The sequence below is a fragment of the Strigops habroptila genome, chromosome 3, assembly GCF_004027225.2.
Source record: "Strigops habroptila isolate Jane chromosome 3, bStrHab1.2.pri, whole genome shotgun sequence".
Lineage (NCBI taxonomy): Eukaryota > Metazoa > Chordata > Aves > Psittaciformes > Psittacidae > Strigops > Strigops habroptila.
The window spans coordinates 77,056,194-77,080,336 of NC_044279.2; the positions used below are offsets into that span (position 1 = coordinate 77,056,194).

The 24,143-nt window shown below is 44.3% G+C and overlaps 2 protein-coding genes across 6 annotated transcripts in view; both read left to right on the forward strand.

The window, feature by feature from the left end:
• The first annotated feature begins 104 nt into the window (after positions 1 to 104).
• Positions 105 to 16,818, forward strand: ADSL (adenylosuccinate lyase). Its single transcript, XM_030478346.1, has 13 exons — positions 105 to 359; positions 3,588 to 3,791; positions 4,921 to 4,965; positions 5,731 to 5,810; positions 8,142 to 8,313; positions 8,619 to 8,665; positions 9,075 to 9,165; positions 9,970 to 10,039; positions 11,066 to 11,213; positions 13,228 to 13,318; positions 13,876 to 13,965; positions 16,178 to 16,354; positions 16,674 to 16,818. The coding sequence occupies exons 1-13, from the start codon at positions 204 to 206 to the stop codon at positions 16,758 to 16,760; spliced, it is 1,458 nt and encodes a 485-aa protein (XP_030334206.1). The 5' UTR covers positions 105 to 203; the 3' UTR covers positions 16,761 to 16,818.
• Positions 16,819 to 17,492: 674 nt separating this feature from the next.
• Positions 17,493 to 24,143, forward strand: part of SGSM3 (small G protein signaling modulator 3) — a 30,961-nt gene continuing 24,310 nt past the window's right edge. Inside the window, exon 1 of one of the 5 annotated variants that reach the window (XM_030478342.1) lies at positions 17,493 to 18,202. The gene's annotated coding sequence lies outside the window, so the exon portion shown is untranslated. Of the gene's footprint in view, positions 18,203 to 18,460; positions 18,547 to 18,727; positions 18,750 to 18,955; positions 19,456 to 20,451; positions 22,458 to 24,143 lie in introns of those variants that run through there. The other 4 variants (XM_030478340.1, XM_030478345.1, XM_030478341.1 and 1 more) reach the window with 4 other exon arrangements.

The window sequence follows — 24,143 nt, forward strand, 5'->3', positions numbered from 1 at the left end:
TGCTGCTCCTTTATTTACGCCCTGTCCTCGCCGCCATCTTTGCTGCCTTCGCCCCCCGCGCGGCCTCCAGCCGCCAGGGGGCGCCTTCCGCGCCATGGGCGGGGTCTCCTCACGACGCCGGGGGCGGGGCCGCCGCCCGCCCTTATCCCGCGCTGCCGGCGGGCGCTCTGCCCCTTCGCGGCCGCGGTCGTTCCGCCGGTACCATGGCGACCCCCGGTGCTGAGGAGGACGGGCTGGCACGGTACCGCTCGCCGCTGGTGTCGCGATACGCCAGCCCCGGGATGGGCTTCAACTTCAGCGAGAGGAAGAAGTTCGGCACCTGGCGGCGCCTCTGGCTCTACCTCGCCCAGGCCGAGAAGGTAACGGTGGGACGGAGACACCCCCGTGCGCTGGCGGGGGATGAGCGCTCGCCCCAGGGAGGGAGGGCGGACTGCCATGGCGAAGCGTCTTCCCTTCAGGCTGCCGCCCGCTTGCTCGGGACGTCTGAGGGGCCGGAACCGGTGGGAACCGGGCGTCGTGTCTCCCCGGGAAATGAGAGCGAGCAGCGGCCCGGGGTGAGCGGGAGAACACTGCCCAGAGCAGCGCTCGGGCTCCCCTTGGGAGGGCAAAGGGGAAGGAGTCGGGGGGGGGGGTCGGGGGTGTGCAAGCCCGGTTGTATACAACCCTTCGTACGCAATCCTCCACATACCTGTCATCCATCCATCAGCAAATCACCTCTTCTTATCTCATGTCCTCCCCCTTAAACTTTTGTCCTTTTTTTTTTGTGAAATTAGCTTTGTAAAAGCTTTGCTAAGCAGTTTTTGTGGGAGGTGGTCAGTGTTCTGCACAAACACAGGTGACCTGCTGGAGCGATCGGCTGTTTGCTTTTCAGGAGGTGTGACTGGTGAGAGCTCTCTCGTGCAATCCCATTGCTGTCAGTTTGTGCCAACTGGACCACCCCATTCATCTGCAGCCAGCTGTTTGTAGATGGCCCTTATTTCTGAGATAAGTTTACTTTTGGCTGAAGTGAGCAGAACAGTTACCCAGAAAATGCTTATGATGTTTCTGGCAGGCCAAGTGCCACAAAAAAAACCCAACCCTGAGAGCACCAAAGATCGATATCAATTCAGCTATTAGGAAGCAGCAAGTGAGAGTACGTCCATATGATTGTAAACTGTTAACAGAGTCTACAGAGTTAACGGTTTTTAAATGTAGTTTAAGCTGAACTTTCTTGACTTTGGTCCTAATGAGGGGTATGATTACAGCCCTCCTAGCTGAGACAGTCAATATTTAAGATGCCCTAATTTGGTTCCTTGTGGCTGAGAGGAAGACTTATATTAGATTTTTGACTGTGAAAAAGCTGTAATATGTTCCCAAAAAGCAAAGAAAAAAACGCACAAATCCACCCTCCCTTCTGACAGCTTTATCTCTCACTCAGTAGTTGCTTGTTTGTTTTGTACAGTCCTTTAGTTTCCATTTTTGAAGAGCTGTGGTTGTCCGGAAGCAATCCAAGCCCTAGGTCTGACTTACTTTTAGCATAAGGGCAAAGAAGCACCGTGCTGGAGAATGAACAAGCAGTGCACAGGGCCATTATTGTGTTCCTTCTCCAGTTCAAGGATCATGCCACTACAATGGCCTTACCAATAGTATGCTGCAGCAAATGGGACGTTTTAGAAGCTGAAGATGTAATTATACAGTTGTGTTAAATAGGAGTTGCCCTCTGAGATGCCACATGCTTGGTATTGTCACAGCTGAACTGCTGGAGTGAGCCAGCTGCAAATCTCACCTAAGATAGAAAGTGTCAGTACCAAGAATGCATGCTTACAAAGCTTTGCTTGTTCAAAGCATGATTACTTAAACACTGTCGTATCAATTCCAGCAGATAATCACTTTTTCTTCTGTTCAAGAACAAGATACTTTACACAACTTGCCCAAGAGGAGAAAAACAAGCTGCTGAGACTGCCAGGTTGCCAACTTCCAAGCCCTGAACTTGGGGTTCCCCTGTCTCTTGACCTTTGCTTTCCCTCCTATTGCCACCATAGAGTTTTGTTCCCATAAAGCAGAGACAGATCTTGCACCCTTTTCATAGTGGGAAGGAGGCCACTATTTTTATCTGTCTCCTCATTCCAGATGAGTTTGTCTTCTGACGTCAGCTCTGGACTGCAGCAGGAAGAGTCAGCTACTTTCAGCACCTGTCAGCTCTGTCAGTGGTCAGTTAGTTATAGATATAAGCAGTTTACTTGGTTTCCTTATTGAAGATACACAATATTTCTTTTTGGACACATTAAAAGAAAATAAAAGTAATGAATGAACTCTGGGCAGTACTTATTCTTGTAGTAAATCAGAATATTAAGAATGTCTAACCACAGGTTTTCCAAAAGTTGCAGGAAAGTAGTAAGAGAGGGAATGTGCAATTTAGTGATAAAGTTTTAGGTAAAGAAGAGGGCCAGGCAAATAGTTTCAGTAATCATCCTACTTAGGAGAGAAATTTTCAAGTAATCCACTTAGAATACGTGAGATAAGAAAAATTATTTCACTGGAAACTGGATCAGGCAGAAAACCTTTACAGTTGGTGTTTTGTTCCTTTTGTTCCTGTTTGAGTATACACTTGCAGCATTACATTTTAAGTTGTATGTGTACTAATTATCTGATGAGGACCTTGAAGACACATCTGCTTCACTTACTTTGTCTTCTCTAGTTCCAGATTCCACATCTGCAAACCATGTTGTCAGTCAGTTTGGTTCTGAAAGGAAACAGCTTTTGAAATAGTTTTTATCCTTGAAGCTTCCTGGCTAGTGAATTCTAATTACTAATGCACAAGGCATTTTAACTAGGAAAAGGCAGTAATGCCAGGTTCACTGTGGGACTTGTAAACTCTTGGTATCAGGAAAATACATTTTTTTCTCAGCTTAATTATGGAATGCATATATAGAGCTATGCAAGAGTTACACCAGTGTATGATTTTGTGGTTTGATACCTTACTCTGTTTTTAAGTCAGCTTGCTGAAAAGGTTTAGCAAATATTTTTGAATGTGAACTAGAAGCATTTATCTCCTGCTTCCAAATCAAATGACTGATTTCCCGAGCTTCCAGATTCAGCTGAGATGAAGTACTTTAGGACTTGGAAAGGTATAAACATAGAATCATAGGTATGTACCTTTCTATATGTTCTAACCCAGCTGTTTACAGTTTTGTAAGTCTCGTGGTGGTCCAAAGAGTTCTTCCTGACACAAGCTATCTAGACACATGGTAGCTGGAATGTTCTTTACCCAAAGGGTAAATTTCATTAAAATAAGTTAAAACTATACTATTTTTATATCACTTTATGCCATGTATCTGATTTTTGTAGTTGTCACAGGGATGTTACAAGACTCAGGAAAGTACGAAGCCCAAGAGGACTGTCTAAGCATGAACACTGTCCTATCCTATTGGAAAAGGCTGGAGAACCCTAGAATGAAAGCATTTGCTCTTGTTACAGCTCTTGATTATGCCAAATTGCCATGCTTCCCTAACATGTCATATGGGAGCAAATTACATAAACAGCTTCTGTCTCAGTTTGGGTTGTCTCTTAAAGATAAAAAGAAATAGAAAGCTCTTTCCCCTTTGCAGTCACTTGGGCTTCCTATCACAGATGAGCAGATACAGGAGATGGAAGCCAATCTGGACAACATTGACTTCAAGATGGCAGCAGAGGAAGAGAAGAAGCTGCGTCACGATGTGATGGCCCATGTTCACACCTTTGCCCACTGCTGTCCAAAAGCTGCAGCCATCATTCACCTTGGAGCAACTTCCTGTTACGTAGGGGATAATACGGTAATATAATACATTCTGTTTCCTGCCTGCAGAGCTGGGCAAAACAAAGCTACAGTTGCTTACATGATAACTCTTTATAAATTTTTCTTTATGAAATAACATTAAATAGATTTTTTCAGATATTTTTATTAGGTTTCCTGTTGAAATTAATTCCCCTTTATCCTAGCTACCCTAGGAAGGCAAATTTCTCTTGCCTTCTTTCTTTTGCAATGAAGCAAGGTCTGTCTGGAAAATAACTGTTCCCTAAGCTCTGCTTGCACATTAAATATTCAAGGAGATAAGAGATGGTGAGTTGCAAGTGCACGCAGAAACGTGGAAAGTGTCAGTTACGCCGAAAGGACAAGAGTTCACTGACTTAGAAAACAAGGCCACTTTAGATACACGCAGCTCGTGAGCTTTCAGTTGCTGCTTGGAACTACTGTATTAATTCAGGGTAAATAAAGCTTTTCAGTAGCCAAGAGAATGGATGAGTGTATTAAGTGAAAAAGGAGGTACTACCGTTCTACAGAACTGTAAAATGTTTGTGAAAAACCTGACTAATGCAAACTGTATTTCTCAGTATGTATTTGCTGTTCCCATGTCCAAGTCATTGCAGCTTCACAACCGCTTTTGTCTTACAAGAAGCTGCTGTGTGATTATTTTCATCCTACTCCTTTGCAAGCCTGTTTGGCTTTTAGGAAGTGCCACCTTCCTTGTGACGCTTGCACCTAGCTGTATCTCAGTCTCTAAAGCAGGAGTAGAGACGACTGCTGTGTGATCAGTCCACTTACTTTCCTGCTGTCTTTAGGCTATGGTGCCTGCTTTTTTCACTCAGGATGAATGATTTTGTCTGTCATTCTATGGGCGTCCTGAATATCTCAAAATAATCATTCATACCTAGTTGGTGGAAATGGGTCTTCTACTGCTCCGTATGACTTTCTGTGGATAGTATAGAAGGAGCAATGATGGAACCAGCATTTTTGCCATAAGCAAGTTTGCTGCAAGATTTGGTACAAGAAGGAAAGCAGAGCTTTCATTTTAAGAAGAGACTTAAAGCAAAGCATATTTTAATTATGTGTCTTCTCTGAGATAAGTCATTGTGTCTGGTCCTTCAGACAAGGCCCAAACTTACTTACTTTGCTTCTTTCAGGATCTGATTGTCCTCCGTGATGGGTTTAACCTGCTGCTACCCAAGGTGAGAAGACGGTTGTGGTATGTCTCAGAAGTGGGCAGTACTAACGTTCAGTGAATAGCCTGTGTTTAACTTGGATTTTCCCAAGCCTTGCTGGGAAGCTAGGAGGAGCTGTCTGTTTGGGTTATTCTCAGGAAAGCGACCAGGTACCTTCTTTTCTTTTCTCAAGTCTTTCCCAAGAACTTCTTTGCTCACCATGGGAATTATAAGCAATTCCTTGTTTATCTGTGCTATGAGTACTAGTTTTAGAAAACAATTGCATTGCTTTCAGGGTCAGCTTAGGCATCCCCTTGACTATATTCCTAGGAGCATGTCAGTGTTCAAGAAGCTATATAATACAGTTTTCTGAGGTCAGATATAGTGGGCGTGTAGTTTTGTCTGTCTGACCCGAATGTCTTCGAACCCATTTTCTGCTGTGTCAATTATCCACAAAGCAGCTTTATTTCTGACCAATTCCAGGAATACAGAAAGCATCCAGGGATAAACCAACTGCAGTATTAGGCTGGGCATGAGGACTAGACTAGTTTGACCTGCAGTCCAGCCACTTGTATTGTCTCTTGCTTGAGTTTTGTAGCAAGCAGAAATTATGTGCATGCCCTGAAAAAATGAAACACATGATATTCTACAGTTAGAGGAGGAATATACAAGGGCTGCGCAGTTGTTTCCCTCCTCTTTTTCTCACAATGCTGTTATGCTTAAGCGTGCTAGCTTCTGCTGTGTGGTTTTTCTCTCATTCCACCTCTTACCTATTCTCCCTGCATCCACCAGCTCGCAAGGGTGATAAGCCGGCTGGCCGACTTTGCTGAGAAGTATGCTGACCTGCCTACTTTGGGCTTCACTCACTACCAGTAAGTAGCCATCAGCCTTTGCTTTCATTTGTCAACTGTGCTTCAGCAAAATTGACATGGTGTGGCTTTCTTTCATCCTTCTTTTTCTCACCTCTGACCAGTGGCAGCTGGTACTGCTGGACATCATTAAGACATTGCTGGTGGTTCAGAAAAGGAGTATGTGCTTAACTCCAGACTTGTCTCAGAAATTGAACCATTGCTTTGACTAGCTGTCAGCAGTTGTTTTAACACAGCTTCATAAAGAACAACTTCCTGGCCAACACAGATGTGTATATTCTGGGCTGTTTCAGAGCATGGCTGAGCATTGCAGTAAGCCTGTCTTCCAGTCACGTTTTCTTTATGTTTGTTTTTCTGTCAGTTAAGTTAGTTTTATCTGCAGCTTAGACAGGTTTGTTCCTGGCTACTTGTTACTACAGCTGCTCTGTCACTCTAGCTGAAGCTTTCTCTAAGGGGATGATTCAGGATCTGTCTGTTTTCGTACATCCCTACATGGATCCCTGGGAAGAATCAGGAAGAATTTCTTCTGCTTAACAGGATGATACTGCTTTTTGTCTTTCGCAAAACTTAAACGTCTTGTGCAGCACTTCTGACACCGACTGCTTTTAGGATAGAATAGAATAAGAAATAGAAAAATAGACTGGAATGGAATGCAATGGAGTAGCCCGGATTTAGGCGGACTAGTGAGTCAAAGGACCAGGAGATCTGGATTGGTCTGTTATTGAGGTAGATTAATCTACTGCTTCATGAAGATAGTTTGCTTTCAGAGGCATTAAACTGTACACCTGGAGGTAAGCCTGGATCTTCTGCCTTGGTGATATGGAACATGAGAGGCAGGGAGGTTAAGCACGGGTCATGTCAGACTGTGTCTGGCACTTCAAGATTTCTGCCAGAGGAGAGTGAGAGCTTGGAGTCAGGTCTCCAGTTAATTGTTTTGCTGTATATGCCATGTCAGCTCCATCAGCTATAGTCGTAGGTCGCAAGGTGTGATCCACCTTAGCTTCATGTACAGCCTTTCGGAGGAGCGTTCTCTGAGCTCAGTTTTATCTTGTCTTTTGGAAAGAGGACAAAAGAGTATTCAAGAAGTGTACGCAAAGCAAAGTCATAAAAACTAAGGTGAAGGCAGCATTGATACCTCAGCCTTTTTATGTACTTTGTCAGCAGGGCCTCTGTGCCATTTATGAGCAGGTCCATGTTTTCCTTGGCTTTCCTTTTTCCTGCTTACATACTTGGAAAGGCCTTTCTTGTTGCCTTTCACATCCCACATCAAACAGATCCTGGTGGGCTTTGGCTTTCCTAGCCCCATCCCTGCAGTGCTGAGCAGTTACTTTGTATTCCTCCTGGATCACAGGTCCCTGCTTCCACATCTTGTGTGCTTCCTTTTTATGCCTGAGCTTAATCAGGAGCACTTTGTTTATGTGCATATGCTTTTTTTGAAGTAGTGTGGAGGTTATCCTTGGAGTTATGTGGATAATTTGAAGTATTTCAACTTCTCAGTACTCCGTAATATCCCCATTTTCTTCTCAAAGCATTTGCAGGGGTACTGTGTGGTTGAAGCTTGCAGATACTTATTTCAAAGCGGAGGTCTTACAAAAAATGTTAATTACTGTATGTTTGGCCAGAGGCTGAGGAATCCTGTTTTATAAATAAGAAGGAGCAGTCCCTTAGAGGAATCGTTTAAAATCACAACGTGAACGCAGATGTTTCTGCACTGAGGAATTCACATGGGTGCTGTCAGTTAGACAGGATAGCCCCTGTGCCCTGGACGAGCAGAACTGGGGGGAGGATAGATGCAGCCCCCCCGTTTCTCCCATCCCACCGGTTTCTCTCCGTGCAGGCCGGCAGGGGGCGCCAGCGGGAAGACGGACCGGTTCCCGGGAAGTCTCGTAACTTACAGTCACAGAGTGGTTTGTGTTGGAGAGGACCTTAAGATCATCTAGTTCCAACCGCCCTGCCACTGGCACAGGTTGCCCAGAGAAGCTGTGGCTGCCCCATCCCTGGCAGTGTTCAAGGCCGGGTTGGACGGGGCTTGGAGCAACCTGCTCTAGTGGGAAGTGTCCCTGCACATGCCAGGGGGGTTGGAACTGGCTGATCTTAAGGTCCTTTCCAGCCCAAAACATTCTGTGGTTCTATGCTTCTAATTCCTCAAAAGAATGATAATGTCTTCAGTACATTTGCTGGTGTAAGCCACATCTTTCCAGTTTCTGCTTAGAGGAGTCAGATACACCAGCCAACAAGGAGGTCTTAACAGTAGACTCAGCAGCAAACTGTGGTCCTTGTGGAGTTACTGTGCGAATTATCAATGAGTCACATTCTGTTCTGGGTTGTTTTCAGACCTGCACAGCTCACCACTGTGGGGAAACGCTGCTGCTTGTGGATTCAGGACTTGTGCATGGACCTGCGGAACCTGGAGCGGGCTCGGGATGACCTGCGCTTTCGGGGTGTCAAAGGCACCACCGGTACTCAAGCCAGCTTTCTGCAGCTCTTTGAGGGAGACCATAATAAAGTAAGTCAGACAGCCCAGGGCGTAGACTTGCAGTCTTGGCAATCCTCCCCTCTGGAATGCTGTTCTCCTTGGCAGAACATGGAGATTCTGGCATCAAATTCACAAAGGCACTGTGATCCCTCTGGGGCCCACTGACAAGGCCCTGTGTGAAAGTGAGCAGAATTTGGGGAGGGGGCGCTTCCCAACAAGTAAAACTTCTGTTGACAGTAAGCTGAGAAAAGCAGAGGGTCCTTTGCACTGTTGCTGACCTTGTGAGTCGTTGCATTCTGAGCTGTGTTTGTTTTGGTTTTTTCCTTCACCCTGAGGTTGAAGAGCTGGACAGATTAGTGACTGAAAAGGCAGGATTTAAGCGGTACGTAACAAGCATACTTAGTCACCTCTATCTGGTGTTAGCAAAGTGTGACTCCTGCTGTCTCTGTTGGCCTAGCTTCCCCTTGCTGCCAAACTGACATCTGTGCTGCTGTTGACTTACCTCCCCTTGCCATCTTCCATTCCCAGTTGCAGCTTCCTGCAGGAAACTTCACCTTTTAAACAGGCTGCTTCTACTTGTCTCCCTGTCAAAGCACAACTGTCAGTTCTCCCTCTGTTTTTCTCTTTGCCATCTGCATGCTGCCCTAAGAAATTGACAGCCTGAATCCAAAGTTGTTCTCATCAGGGCAGAGTGACAGCCCTCCACTTTAAGAACCATGTCACTCCTTGTTCAAAGTCTTGCAGTACCGTTGTATCTGTCTGGAGCACTCACCTTCTGTGCTTATTTCTAGGGCTTTTATGGTCACAGGGCAGACCTATAGTCGCAAGGTGGATATTGAAGTCCTATCTGTGCTCGCCAGTCTGGGGGCATCTATACACAAGGTGAGCACCCTGTTTGTATACACTGGAAAGAGGGAAAAACGTTTTAGATCGTGAAGAGAAGGCGCTCATGGTGCAAGATGCTTTTCTCAAGAAATATTAATTGGTATTCCTGTTTAGCTGTTCTATTTGTGATCATGCAAATACCGCTCGGTACATATCTAGTAATCAAACCGCAAAGATCTTAAGACCAGTGGCAAATAAAGCAAGTTTACTGAGGAGATTCCAAGATGGGTTAATAAATCCCACACCAGATGTTAGTCTAATCTATGCTAAATTGATCCAATTAAACTAAATGTCTTTCCTAGTGGTGTACAGAGTTTTTATATTTCACCATTTGTTCCTAGTTAATTGCTTCTCTGATAATGGTGTTATTCTGTCCTTGTGGATGCTTTTCATTGATTTATCTCTGTTCCCTCCCTCCTTCTCTTGGGCTGTGGTATTGTCTTTTATTTTTGTAGGCTGGCTCATTCAGCAAACACACATTATCTGTGTTTGCAAATCACTGTGTAATTTTGTTGTGCATTTTCAGTGTTCCCTCCTGGTCTGTCTTCCATTCCCTTCAAACATTTGCCCTTCTTGGAGTCCTGTTATATTCTAATGCATTCTTCCTTATGTTTTCTTGACTGGGATTTTTAGGCAGGAAGTATGATTGCAGTGTCAATCTTTCTGTCAAATTTTTCAGTGCCCTCCCAAGTTTACTTCTCAGACACAGATGGAAACACTTCTCCAATAACACTAACAGGAGTATATACTGGTGTGTGTTAGTTTGGTTCTGTTTGTTAATTTCTGTGGGTTTTTTTCTAGATCTGTACCGACATTCGTCTTTTGGCCAATCTGAAGGAGATAGAGGAGCCTTTTGAGAAAGACCAGATTGGTAAGGGATGGGAGACATTTCCTGGACTGATGTGTGTGTTTTAATTTATGTTGCTGCAGCCTTTTAATGATACTTAGAAATGTCACTGACAGTAGTCGCTTTAAATTAACTGGGGCTTGACATTATTAGTATTTTAGGTCCTTTTTAAAGAAAAAGAAGTTAAAAACAGAAAAGAAAAAAAGGGCACTTTACCCAAAGGTTTTTGGATAGTAAGTAATTAAAATCAGATTTGTATTCATGCACTTCGTGGGTCAGGGGGAGAGCAGAAGCAGTCATGCATGCCCCATTCCCCACAGAAGAAGACTTGGGTCTGAGGAGTTCTTAGTGTTTTCCATTCCTCTTGAAACTGGCTGGAGCTGTAGGTTTTCAGATTGACTTAGCATTTTGGTCTTTATAAACAGGCAAGTTTGGAACAATGAAACTAGGCTGGACCCTTGCCAGAAGAATACCAGTGATGCGTTTCTGACATTACTAGAAGGAAGAGATTTGGCTTTTGGTTGGAAGAAAGTTCAGGTCCCTTAAATAGTTGCATAGGATTGAATTGGCAAATGAAGCCTTAGTCAGATCTGTTACTTGAACCATTCTACATTCTGTGAATGGTTTTGATACCCATTCACCAGAGCAACTGACAGCAGTGTGAGTATCTGACTTTGAAGGACAATATTATTGAGCAGATGGGGTCTTCAACATTGCTCAAGTTGCTACAGGTAGGCTAGAGAGATGGTGCTAAGTACTGCATTAAAAATTAAGTCCATTTGTTCTTCTTATGTGGTAGCACTTCTGTCTTGCAGAATTGCAAAATTCTCACTTTTTTCTCCCCACATTTGGATGTTTCTAATGTGAAGGGGAAGCGTGGTGGTGTCATTTTCTTTATTCCGTCTTGTCCTTAGAAAATCATATTTTGAGGCTTTAGTAAAAACATGATTCCTGACACATTTTTCTTAACCTGGGGGAGGACCTTCATCTCTTCATCCTGAGTGTACTGCTTCTGTTGCCCTGTTCCCATCACTCTTTCCCCTTTCACAGGTTCAAGTGCTATGCCTTACAAGAGGAATCCAATGCGTTCAGAACGCTGCTGCAGCCTGGCTCGACACCTGATGACGCTGGTGCTGGATCCCCTCCAGACAGCCTCTGTGCAGTGGTTTGAGCGAACGTTGGATGACAGTGCCAACAGGTTTGTTTAGATCATGCAGTGCAGCGATTTCAGCGGGTCTTGTGCAGGAAGGCCCTTTGATGTATTTAGAAAATACTGTTTTTAAACTAAACCCACAAGTTACCATCTTGATGAAAAGCAGTCTCAATAGAATCTAGAGACTACAAACTTGTTTTCTCTATAAGATCAGATTAAAACTGTTGGGGTTTTTTCTCGTCAAGATCTCTGTAAAGTAAACCAGTAGAGAGAGGAAGGGATGCAGAAGCCATGGTAATAAATTGCTCTCATGGTCTTCTTGTTTCAACGGCCTATTGTAACAGTATTCACATTTCTCAAAATTTCCTCCCTGTTTTGAGTGTGATTTTTGACCATGTTCTTCTTCACTTCTTAAAAGAATAATCCAACATTTTATTTGTAATCCCTTAACCCTCTGAATACTCTAAAGAAATTTATTCTAATCTCTTTGTAAAGTGTTGTCCTTTACAAGAAATAAAAAACAGTAAGTAAACAAGTTCAGATCCTAAAGAAAGAGCACAAACATTATTTTTAAGTAATGTTTCAGGAAAACCTGTGCAAGTCTTTCAGAGATCGCTCAGCAAACTTTGCTTTCTGACTCTTCATTATGACTATTTTGAGATGAGCAAGAGTTATCTATAATTATTATAAAGTAAATTACAGCAATTAAATTCAATGCTTCCACTTTCTGGTTAGTACGAAATTTGTGTAAAGTTCATATTTACATTTTAAATGTTTTAGTTTCAGAGTAGTCTTTTGTTGCAGAATTTGATCTCCTAGAATCATAGAAGTCTTTAGATTCCTAAGGTATGGGGCTTTTGGAACAATGAGCAACAGTTTTGTCTATAAACCAGTGTTAAGATTGTTGATGAGAACGTTATTTTAAAAATGTCTCCACAAACATAATGTCTGCATAAAATGTCATGAAAACGTAGAAGATCTTTTCCTAAAAGAACTTCCCTCCTCAGCTGCTAGCATTGTTAAGAAAAGAGCTGCACAGGCAGCAGCAAACAATATACATTTAAGACATTTGATACTGGTTGATAACGGTATATTTATTTCCCAATAGCTACCAGGTGTTGAGAGATGTTCTGGGATGCTTCAGGTTTTACTTTCATCTCATCTAATAGAGAGGGTCATTTGTCCACTTCATAATCCAATTAAAAAATTCTGTTTCTTGGATTTTTCTTGTTAAAGCCACAGTGTTTTGAAAGGAGAAAATGCAATCAACCTACAAAACAGCAAAATCCTTTTTAAGACAGTGAGCTAGAACTGGGGGCCTTAAATGTAGCACAAGGTTCAAGTACTAGTATATTTTAAAAGATGACAGTTTAGAATGGACCGGGCACTGCTATCACAGGTGGATCATGCTGTAATTGCTGCACTGTGACATAGAGCCTTTTGCCTGATATAGCTCAGTCCCCACTACTCCTTTCCTTTCCCTCCTTTCCTTTTTGTCAGGAGCTTCCTCTGTGACCAGGAGCTGGTCTCCTGGAGGAAGCCCCCACTAAATGCATGGATTGCTCTGAAAGTTCCCCGCTGAGCGCAGCCAGGCACAGCGTGAGTGTGCAGCAGTCCTACTCCTGGAGGGTGGGATCAGGGCAACGTAGAACACAGGAAGATACTCATGAGTTTGCTAGCTCTGTAACCTGCTTCCCTCTTTCCTAGCTGTGTAATCACTGAATTATCTTGGAGCTTTATATGTGTGCTTTCACCCTTTCTCTTCCTCTCTCTCCCTCTCCCTCCCTCTACTGGCAATAATAACAACAACAATAATAATACAAACCAAAACCCCCTCTTTTCTCCCCAGCTTGAGTGCTACTGCTATAAGATGTTCTTTAGCTTTCCTGGTTGTGACATTTAAGCACCAAGCAGCACCCATGAGTAGAACAGTTCCAGCTTTAAGGCCACAGTAGTGCTATTTAGAGAATTATTTACAGAAGCTAAAGAGCTAGATCTGACGTAGCGTGGAACATGGCCTTTCTTGCTAACTGGGGCCCTGGGTATGTGTGTTTCATAGGCGCGTGTGTCTGGCTGAGGCTTTCCTCACAGCTGACATCATTCTGAGTACACTACAGAATATCTCCGAGGGACTTGTGGTATATCCAAAGGTAAAGCAGGAGATCATGTGTGCAGTGCTGCTGCCTTCATAAGGCTGCAACTATGCCAACGTGTATAAAAATCATTCCACTCAAAGGATTCTGTTTTTATCTGTTAGTTCAAATAGTTTCTGAATTTTGCTCTCTATTCTTGCTATAGTCTCACTGTTTGCAGGGCAGACATGAAAAGGGTACTTGTTAAAGCCAAAAGATAGTAAATTCAAAACTTCTCACAGAAGGTATTTTTAACCTGAGCTACAACATGGATCTGTAGAACTCGGCATCAAAAAACAGATCTCATACAGTCCTCTCACTTACCTACACGTTAAAAAAAACCCCAACAGTTGTATATCTTTTCCATAGTAATGTCCCTTACAAGACAGAGCTTCTAAGTATTATCAGCTTCAATACCTGGAGTTCCAGAGCTAAGTTCACAAAGAGAAATTATCTTTGCATCATTGTCCAGTCCTGGAGATTCAAAGGGAGAGGAAAACTTCACTGGGAGTCCCAGTCTACAGAATTTCTATAATGCTGCTTCTTATTTCTGTTTTGGTTTTGTTTTGTTTAAGGTGATTGAGAGGAGGATCCGTCAGGAGCTGCCATTCATGGCCACAGAGAATATAATCATGGCGATGGTGAAAGCAGGGGGCAATCGTCAGGTACAAATGCAGTCCAGAATACCTTTGTTCACTGCCTGGTATTTGAGTCCTGAGAAACCAAAGTATCTGGGCTCTTGCCCTGGCTGTCTCACCTTTCTTTGTTCTCCACCTGCTCCCACAGAGTTATTAATATTACACTGGTGCTGCAAAGCCAGTCTCTGCTCTCTCAGGAGAGCAATTGTGGAGATCCATGTTTTCTGTTAGGAACACTGTGTGTTTGAGCTAATCTGGCTGGCTGTGCTGGAGAAGAGGGAGACCTATTTTTATACTAGATACTAGTAGGCATTTTCCTTTTGTAAATGTTTGAAGGAACTTGGAACACAGGCCAGGCTTCTTTAAATGGAATATGTTGGCAGTTGGCTACTTTATAAATTAAAAGAATGAATCAGTGCTGTTAATGAGAAAGCAAGTAAGACCATTCCAAACCATTCACTCACATGTCACTCTTCCCTAATTCAGTATGGTGCTTTTTATTATTAACTTTGTTTATGGTCCTTCATTCAGTTTTCTGCGTTCAACCAAATTGAAATTGAATGTTTTCCTTAGTAAATAAATCCAGGCACAACTAGATTATATTTCCTTATCATTTAATTTCACAATTCAATTTAAAATTGATAATCAAATTTACATCTTAATAAAAGAGCTTATTTTCACTTACCTTAAGATAGTAATTTTTTCCTTTTATGATTACTTCCACGTTAGGGACAGAGGTTAAATTTGCAAGATAGTAATAGTGGAAGCGTTTGCTAAAGGCTTTGCATGGGATATGTGGTTCTAGTTCTCTGAAACACTTTGGCAACTCACCCATGATGTTAGTCAGGAAACATACTTTTTGTTTGTTTGTTTTTCCCCTGTGTCTCTGATGTTTGTCACTGGGTCAGTCAGTAAGCTTCCTAACTAAACGTATTAAGGGTCACACCATGTGGATAAGTTTCATTATCTTTTCAGCTGGTTCCCTTTCTAAAGTATTCCATACTTACTTAAACAGTCCTTTCTCTTTTGATTAGATTGAATAGTGAATTTCATTTGTGTTTATTATTGGCCTGCCTTCTTTCTGGTGCTGTTTGATTACAAATCTATAGAGTTTAGTACATTTATAAAAGCCGTTCATATTCACATTCGTATGTTTCATTTTTATGTGCTGAGAACTCTGGAACAGGACATTTTCTGTGCTTTCCCACCTCATAGCACAGAAGCTCACTTCCTTTCCCCACTAGTGAACAGCACCCTCCCCTAAACATTCAGAAGACAGATCTGTTCACATGACACAGGTCAGTGCTAGAGCAAGATGGCATTTGGAAGGAGGAAACAGGATTATTTTCCTCTTAACTGAAGATAGATCAAGGATAATACGTAAGAGGAGAAGATTCATACATGGCTGTAAATGCAACCACGTGACTGTATTTTAGGGCCAGCATGGAGCATCTGATTTTGCAGTTGGGTTCCCTTGTTTTTACAGATTGATTCCACAGGAAGGCAAGGGATTAGAAAGTCTTTCAGAACAGTTATTGTAAGGGTTTTGCCAGTCTTAGTGCCATGTAAGAGTTCTTCAGGAGAGAATGTCTTAAAGCCTTCAGGTCTGTGAGGTGGGGTTTTTTTCCTTCAGTCTGTCCTTATGTAAGCCATGGTTTATGTAAGTCTCACTGCTTGTTAAGTTGGACAGGTTCTTTTCCAAATCTGCAGATGTTTTACATTGTTTACAACTGATAAAAAAATACTATAGTGACACCTATGAGTATTTGGGAAGTTTGAAGAAGCTTAAAGGATTCCACTGTTGTAAGAATTTTCCAGAAGAGGTAAATGCTCCATCCCTGGCAGTGTTCAAGGCCAGGCTGGACACAGCCTTGGGTGACATGGTCTAGGGTGAGGTATCCCTGCCCATGGCAGGGGGGTTGGAACTGGATGATCTTAAGGTCCTTTCCAATCCAAACCATTCTGTGATTCTGATTCTAAGTTTGTGGCATAATTGAACAGGGGACACGTGACATTCAGACTGTTTTAGTCTCAAAGAGCAGATGCAGAAGAATGAAGAAAATCTAGTTTTAATACAGTGGTCTATGACACTCTGTAGTCCAAGCTGTATCTCATTTGTGTGCTGTCCAGTGCAGCAGCCTTTGATGTTTCTCCCTCCCGCACAAGGGATGAATATGTGCTGCCAGTAGCAATGGAATGACTTTTTTCTTTTCCCCTCCTCTTCTCCTTGCTCCTACAGGATTGCCACGAGAAGATTCGCGTTCTCTCCCAGCAAGCAGCTGCTGTTGTGAAACAGGAAGGGGGTGATAATGACTTCATTGACCGTGTCCGTGCTGATCCTTACTTTAGCCCCATCCATAAACAACTTGAAAGCCTGTTGGATCCCTCCTCTTTCACTGGACGTGCTCCTCAACAGGTAAGTAGTGGAAACAGACTACAGGTCCTATGGGTTGTAATGCAGCAACATGTTGCTTAATGCTGAGTCCTGTTTTGTGCCAGAGAATGCACATATTATGTACCTTTGCATACTACTAAGGCAGACACATTTCTCTCTTTTATTTTCCTTGGCTTTCTTGACTTTCTTCCCTGTGGGTTTCACACTTTTGACCCTGGACATATCAGACTGTTAGGTGGCTCTGTGAAAGAGACCCTAGTGAGAAAAACAGGTCTGAATAGGGAGGAGAAGGGAGGCCGCTTCTTTTGCTCATTTTCTTTTCCCTGCCTTTCTTGAACAGGTGGCAAAGTTCCTGAAGGAGGAGGTTCAACCAGCGCTGATTCCATACCAAAGCAAGATGGGTGGGAAAATTGAGCTGGCACTTTAGATATATTCTGCAAAGGTGTGTGGGTACAGAAAGATAATAAAAGCTGAATTGAACCAGGTCTGTTCACTGTGTCATGTAATTTTGGTTCTCTACAGTACATTTAACCCCCAGAGCTTACAGCCACCTTAATTCTAGATGGGCTTTTCATTCTTTGCCTGCTGTTTAATCAAGCCTCCATCTATTGTGTGCTGAGTTACTGAGAAACGCTTGACTGTGACAAGGTAACTTTATCACAGTCCCTTTCAATGGCCCCTTACAGAGCACCGCCAGCTGTTTAAAAAGCAGTGCCAGGTGCTGCCTGAAATTCATGTGCGAATGACTTGTTGAAGAGCAGGGGTAAGGGGAACAGAGCCTACTCCCATTTCCATCTTATTCATCTGCTCTGAAACTTCCTCCACAGGTGTCTCAAAAGATGATAAAAGGTTGCCCTGGCTTTCAGAGTTCTGTGATTTGGGGAGCAAATAAATAGGAAAAAATAGGAATAATGAAGGAGAAGCCATGGAACTTCTTGGCTTATCAAACTTGTGGTCATTCGGTGCTCCTTTCCTGGTTAAGTACTGTACCTGTGGCTATGTAGCTTCTGAAAATCATATTTACAGGTGTGGGTTAGGAAACAGTCATTGTGATTTACTTTTCCAGGTTTTTGGCTGTAGGTGCTTGATACTGAATGGCAGGTGGACCCTGGCATGTCAAAGTCATTCCTACCGCAGGGAAGTTTTGTCTGTTAAGAAAAAAATAATAATGTTGGGATTCATTGGATTCCAGAGAAATTCAAGAGCTTTGGTCTTATCAACCATAATGTCCTCTCATCTAGAGTGCTCTGGCTTTACCTCACCTCTCGGCTATAGTATTCAAAATGTCTCAAACATTTGTGAGGTTTATGGCGTTTAAAACATTTTGCCTGTTCATGCTATTAACATTTAATTAGCCATCTGTTTGGAAAGGGTAACTCTAATTGAACGCTGGCAATTTTCAAACTATTACTCAAATGGGTAGCCAAGAAAGAAAACAGAGATATGTGGATACTCCTCCTTTTTTGATCCTCCTTCCTCATTCTTTGTGGGATTAAAACATATAAACACAAAAACAACCCTGTGCAGAGAAGAGGAACAGCTCACGTATCTTTTTCTCATCATCAGGAAATACACCTTTGTGCAAGGTAGAGGCTGCCAGCTGTGAGGCACTGGACTTGTTTTCCTGGGAAGTTTAAAAAGCATAACAACGATGCATGGGAAAACGTCACCCTCCTAGAAACCTGTGGCACGATACACAAATCCTTTGTGAGACTTCTCTTTAGAAGAGCCTGGTTTGCAACCTTGCTCTCTTTTTTCCAGCAGAAGCACCAGCCAGAGATGTCGTTTCCCCCTCTCCTTGGCATTAACCCAGACCTGAATGATGGAAAAGAACTGAGTAGGTTCTCAGCATCTTACAAGCACGTACAGGTTTGTCACCCGGTCGCTGTTGCCCTACTCACCCTAACAGCGAGCGTGGCGGGCAGGACTGCCTCTGCCTCCTGTGAGGCCGGTGCAGAGCCGCCTGCCGCCTTCCCCAGCTGCGCTCCCCGCAGCTTCCTGCACTGGGGCCGCGGCGCCTGTCGCGGCCCCGCTGTCCTCACCGTACCGTGCGCTGCCGGCCCCGCCGCGGCCTACAGCGCCCCGCGCCGCCGCCCGGATGCCGCGCATGCGCGCCAAGCCGCCCTCCGCAGCGGCGTGTGGGGCCGCCGGGTCGGGGTCGGGCGCCCGCCCTGTGTGGGCAGCGCGGCGGGGGACACGGCGCAGGCGGGCAGGTGAGTGCCGGCGGGGCTGCCGCGGCAGAGCCAGGGGGTGTCCCTGCCCGCCGGCAGCGGGGCTCGGCGGGCCGCCCCTCGCCCTCCGCGGCTGTCAGCCCCGCTTCTCCTCCCGCGACGGCCGGCTCCCCGGCAATGGTCGCAACCACCTGTGAGGCGCCTCACTCAGCGCCCGGCGCCGCGCCGCTCCTCTCTCCGCTGAGGTGCTCCTTGGGCAAGGTGGGGGGGAACTAACGCCGCTGGGGCGGCCCTGCTGCCGGGGCTGTGGGAGGCAGGGGAAGGGAGGGCCCCCCCGCCCCGGCCGAGCCCCCCCCCCGCCCCGGCCGAGCCCCTGGGCCGGCTTCTCCTCGCTCCCCCACCGCGCTGACGCAGGGTCTGGGCTCCGGCGAGTGACTCATGTTGTGCGGAGCGTGTTCGTCAGGCTCGGCTGGTGCGCGTTGTGCCTGTGGGCATCCTCTGCCTGCTCCCCCCAAGCTCCGCTCCCTCCTGCCCCCCGGTGCTCCCGTAACCTCCTGTTCTCCTCTCCGTGGCTGTGACCCTCCGCCGGTGTCGTCCGTCCAGCTCTGCCATCCTCATTTGCCTTCCATGCCTGGGTCTTTTCGGAGGTGCCCCAGGGGAGGCACAATCCGTCTCCTGTCAGGCTGGGGGGGGGAGGAACAGTCACGAAACTGAGACGGAAACATGGCAGTACCCTCTAGGTGGTGGGCATGAATGGGCACACTGCAAAGCCCTGTGGTTGTGAGCTGTGATAAATGTTAGAAGCAAGTCGGAGGACAAATGTAATTCCTCGTACCTGGTAATGTAAATTGAAAGGAGTGAAGAATCACTGTGACACAGATTGAAATCTCTTAGCAGGCCGTGGCGGTGTGGGCTCTGGGACAGGACAGCTGATGTCTCTTCGCAGAGCTGGTAAGGGTGGGACAGGAGAAATGTCTTCTCAGTGTCTGCTTTGTTTCCTTCCTAATTTTTTGAGAGATGTCTGAATTTAGGCAGGTACTTTCTAAATGAACAGATTTCAGTTCATTGGGGGACAGTTATGTGGTGTTACAGCTTCCTACTTCATGATGTCTCAGCCTTACTCTGCATGGCTTGCTGTGATGTTTGAGGGTGAGTGGTGGGAATAAAGTCATACAAGTGCCTTGAGGAGCGGAGCATCTTTTAGTCCTGATAGATGGGAGAGAGAATCAGTCTTGCTGGAATTAAGAACAGTAAGTGTTTGGTAGTGAGAGGCTGAATCTTAAAATCACTTGAGAATGAACTACCAGCCTAGCAGGAGTGGGGCACTGCTGTGCTTTTGCTGAGATGTTGATCGGAATACAGTTGCTTGCTGGATAATCTGAATTCTAGAGCAGTTTTTCAGCTGCTGCAGAGTCTGGAGTGGCATCCTGGAAAGAAACAGTCACTGGAACAAAGATCTATTTCATTATGTGTTTCTGGATCTGCACAGTGTGTGGGGTGCTTTCCCTATGCAGAAAGAAAGGTTGGATTCCTACTCTGGAGAATTCACAAAGTAAAAGCAAAGGAAGGGTATGAGAAGAGGCATGACATGTAATTAAAGAGGTCAGGGTGGGGACTGGTGGTGTATCGGTAATATAAAGTTATGTTAATTCTGTTTATAACAGATTAAAATGATAGATGCTACCTTTCTTAATTCCTGTTTATGACAGTGTTTTGATAATGTGTCTTGGTAATCTCAGGAAGGTGTCATTCATTGGGACTTCTCCTCCGAAAAAGGATGAAGGGGATTCCTGAGGGGCATATTTCTTTAGGATGTTCACTGGTCAGGGGGTGACAGAGTTAATATCAGTTAATGAGGTGAGGGAAGTCCTGCATACCTGCTCAGGATTGAAATGATTCTTCAATTCTGGGGTCTCTGCTAAATGTCATTTAGGTTTTCCTTTTTTGCTGAGCTTTTAACCTGTTGCTTGCTTTCCTGCAAGATGATGTCTTTTGCAAATATCAGTGTTCTAAAGGACCTTGACAATCTAAAAATACAGGCAGGAATCAAAATATTTAACTTGTAAAAATCAATGTTTCTTACCTGAGGTGGCACAGTAATAGTAGAGATTGTTTAAGGGACCTGGACAAAATGAGCTGCCAGTCTCAGTCCCATTCTTAGTGAATTGGTTGCAAAATTGCTTACCATGTTTGGTGTTTGGGATGCGTTAACGAAGGAATCAGTGAGCTTGCCCCTCCCAAGTGATACTGCATTTGAGATTGTAACTGGTTTGGAAAGGGTTGGGATGATGTCTATCTTCCTGGCTGTTAATTGCAAATTTATCAGCAAAACATGAGAAGGAAAGAAAACTTTAAAAAATAAATCCTAAGGAGCAATGCAACTTTGTCTTCAGTGATAACGGTAAGGCACCTTATATTTTGGTGTATGTGGTCCTACAGCTCTTCTGTCTAACTCGGTGGTGAGCCTACTTGGTGATCTGTATCACAGTGATTATCTGAGATCCTATCCTACTCAAATAATAGGATATGGAGATTTCACAGTTGTCAAGTAGGAAGAGGTAGAATAGCTTCATTCTGTCATGAGTGCAGTGTCACAAACGTCCCTCAAGAGATAGAGAGGTGTTGGCGCTTCAGGTTTGTATCCTCAGCAACACAAAGACTTGTTTAAACTTCTTTCTATGCCACCTTTCATCACATAGTTAAGATTTTAGATATGTAAAGCTTACACAGTGTAAGTATCTGGGAGTGTGGGGGAAAATCTTACTTGTCGGCTGTGTTACTGTTGACACCAGGTAGGGAATAGGAGGATGTTGTCCTGCCATGCTTGTTTTGTCTCTGAGGAAGGCCTATATGTTTTCTAAACTGGAATGCAACAAGTTATATTGGTAACAGAACAAAACAAAAGGCTAGGAGAAATGAAAACACACTTTGTTTTATGAGATAGGAGAAAAGAAGATAGCATATTGGTATTAGTATGACTATGAGAACTCTTGTCGCTGCTCAGTCAGTGCAGTATTTCTTGGCTGGGAAGTACCTGATGATTCAGAGATGAGAGAAAATGTCCATAACCCAACAGCCCTTTTGTTCTGGAGAAGAGATCTTCTTGATTCCCAGAAACAGGAAATATTGGGGGGGGGGGTGTCTTGTTTTGTTACAAATGTTAATGGTGGTTGTATATTTTCCTTTTTCCTCTGAGTTATTTGTGCCTATAAATTTCTGCTTGAGCAAGATCTAAGTAGTCTAACATGACATGTTAGGTAAGAGCTTTGCAAACAGTCCTGAGAGGTGTTTTGGGTACTATTAACCTCTTCAGAGAGTTGAGTACTGGAAAGACAGAGCCCTGAAGGAGAAAGATCTTGAGTGCTCTGGGATATACTTTCCTTTAAAAGCCGTTTTCTGGAGACAAATGAAGTGAGCCCTAGCTTAGAGTCCTGCTAGGTGAATCTGATAGGTTTTTGCTAATACTAGAGCAAATAGTAATAGAACAGAGCTACAGGAGAATGACCTGAATCAAGCCTTTCTTGTGCCTCACCAAGAGAATGGCAAACCCTGACAGCTATACCTCTGCAAATCCATCAGAGGCTGTGTCAAGGAAGAGCCATTCTTCAGCGTGTTGTTCCTTTGTCACTGGGAACAGTAGGATGAGACCAGCTTGGGAATCAAACATTCACCTGGGGTGAGCATTCAGGGCTGGCTCTGGAGATGATGGAGAGTGCCTCAGATGGCACCGCTTGTCACTGCTCAGGATAGCAATATCATGTAAAAGATACCTGTCTTTCACTAACTGTCAGTAGTGTCTTCCAATGTTTCTTTGATTGGTATAACCCCACATCTCTAACAGAAATATTTTCTTTCAAACTTCTTTATAGCAAATGAAACTGAACAGTTGCCATTACCTTCCACAGACATCTCATAAGCAGTTTGCAGACTTGCAGAAGTTCGTGGACCAGAAGGTAAAAACCACTTCTGGAGAATTTTGGGGAAGATGAGTTTCTGTAGAGCTCTGCAGAAGTCCCCTGGTCCTGCACCATCCTTATTTTGGCGAAAGTGTCTGTTTATTGTGCAGAAATTGACTCTCATGGGAGAGATGTTTGGTCCCACCTTAGGCACTAACTGGAAACCTTCTAATTATATTTGCTTAGCAGTGTTTAATGTGGAGTTGCCTTTACCCTAAGCCTTGAAGACCAGGGCGATTGCAGACCTGCCTTTTGGTACACAGGGCTTTTTTTCCATCTGTGTTGGAAGCAAGGGGAATTTTGCTATGCAGTGGGAGTGGACACCTTGCTATTTTGGTGTCCTGGCCTTTTTTCCCAACCTCATTCAATGCAGATTAAAAAAGACAACTGTTATTCCAGTTCTCAGTCTATTGTCATCCTCCTCTGTGAGGTGGGAGGAGCACACCTTCTGCTTTCTAGGGCTAAAAGTGTGGTAGCTTGTGTTAGCAACACAGGGAATCAGCAGAGCCATAAATAAGTTTGGTTTGGGTTTGGTTTGATTTTTTTCCTGAACCACCTGGGGGGAAGCCTTTGTTATCTCCAGATTTTAGAAGTGAGAGCTTCAGCCTTTTCAAGCTGTGTCCTGCACAAAGGATCAGCTCTTTGCTTTGGAGCCAGATAAATAGAAGGCAGTTCTGCTCTGAAAAGAAAATATCTGTTAATATGTAGGTGTTATGTAGGGTTTTTTTTAGAGGCAGGCTTGACACATTGAACTACAATCAGGAAGTCTGTCTGTGGTCTGTCTGTCTAATGCAGGAGGAAACAGGATTCTGCTTTTTCACATCCTTATTTTCAAAACTGAGATTAAATGGATATGAAACTGGAAGTTACTTGTTCTGTTCCTTTTGTATAAACTGAAAATGGTTCAGCACATTTGGCTCCAGCAGGGCTTTCTGTCATTACAGTAGGCAGACTTGCTGGACACTGATCAGTGCAGGGAGCAGATACCTTGCATGGATGTACCTTTTAGTACATTTCTGCATGAAATTACATTTCCAGTATAGCCAGGAGTCTGCAGGCTGCTTTATGGCAGGAGACACAGAGTTCCAGTTTACTTTTTGTTGTCTCTGTTATGTGTCACTCTAATAGTGTCCTGAGGCAGCTGGGAGGAGGCTGCAGTGAGTATGTGATCCCAGCTGGTGACTGAGCAGCACTGGATGTCTCTGCAACATGTCTCTGCAACATGTCTCTCAGTGCCATGATGCTGTCAGCCACTTGACATCCTGCCTGCCTGCCTACCTGGCTCTGCAGGTTATTTTATCTCTGATTCACTTTCTTTGCTACGAGAAAGTGGGCTGAGGGCAGTTAAAGTCCTCTAACTTTTTATTCCACCCCTTGTGGTGGAAAGCACGTATGGAGGCTACTTCAGCACCTCCTCCTGCGTTTGTAGTGTGTTGCTCAGCACTCAAAGCAATGTGAGGCTGGTCGTGGTTTGTAAGCCTTAAGCAGGTAGTTCATGGAATGACCCAGGTTCACCAACACTGTACTGACTCCTTAACCAGAGGTTTGTGTGTGTCGGTCTGTGTGGGATTCTGCATCATTTAAAACACCAGGGTGTTGGGGTGTGAGGGGCAGAAGTTATCTGCATCTTGTCCACCCCTTGGTCAGGTTTGTGGCCATGCTTTGTTCACTTACCTGCCTGTT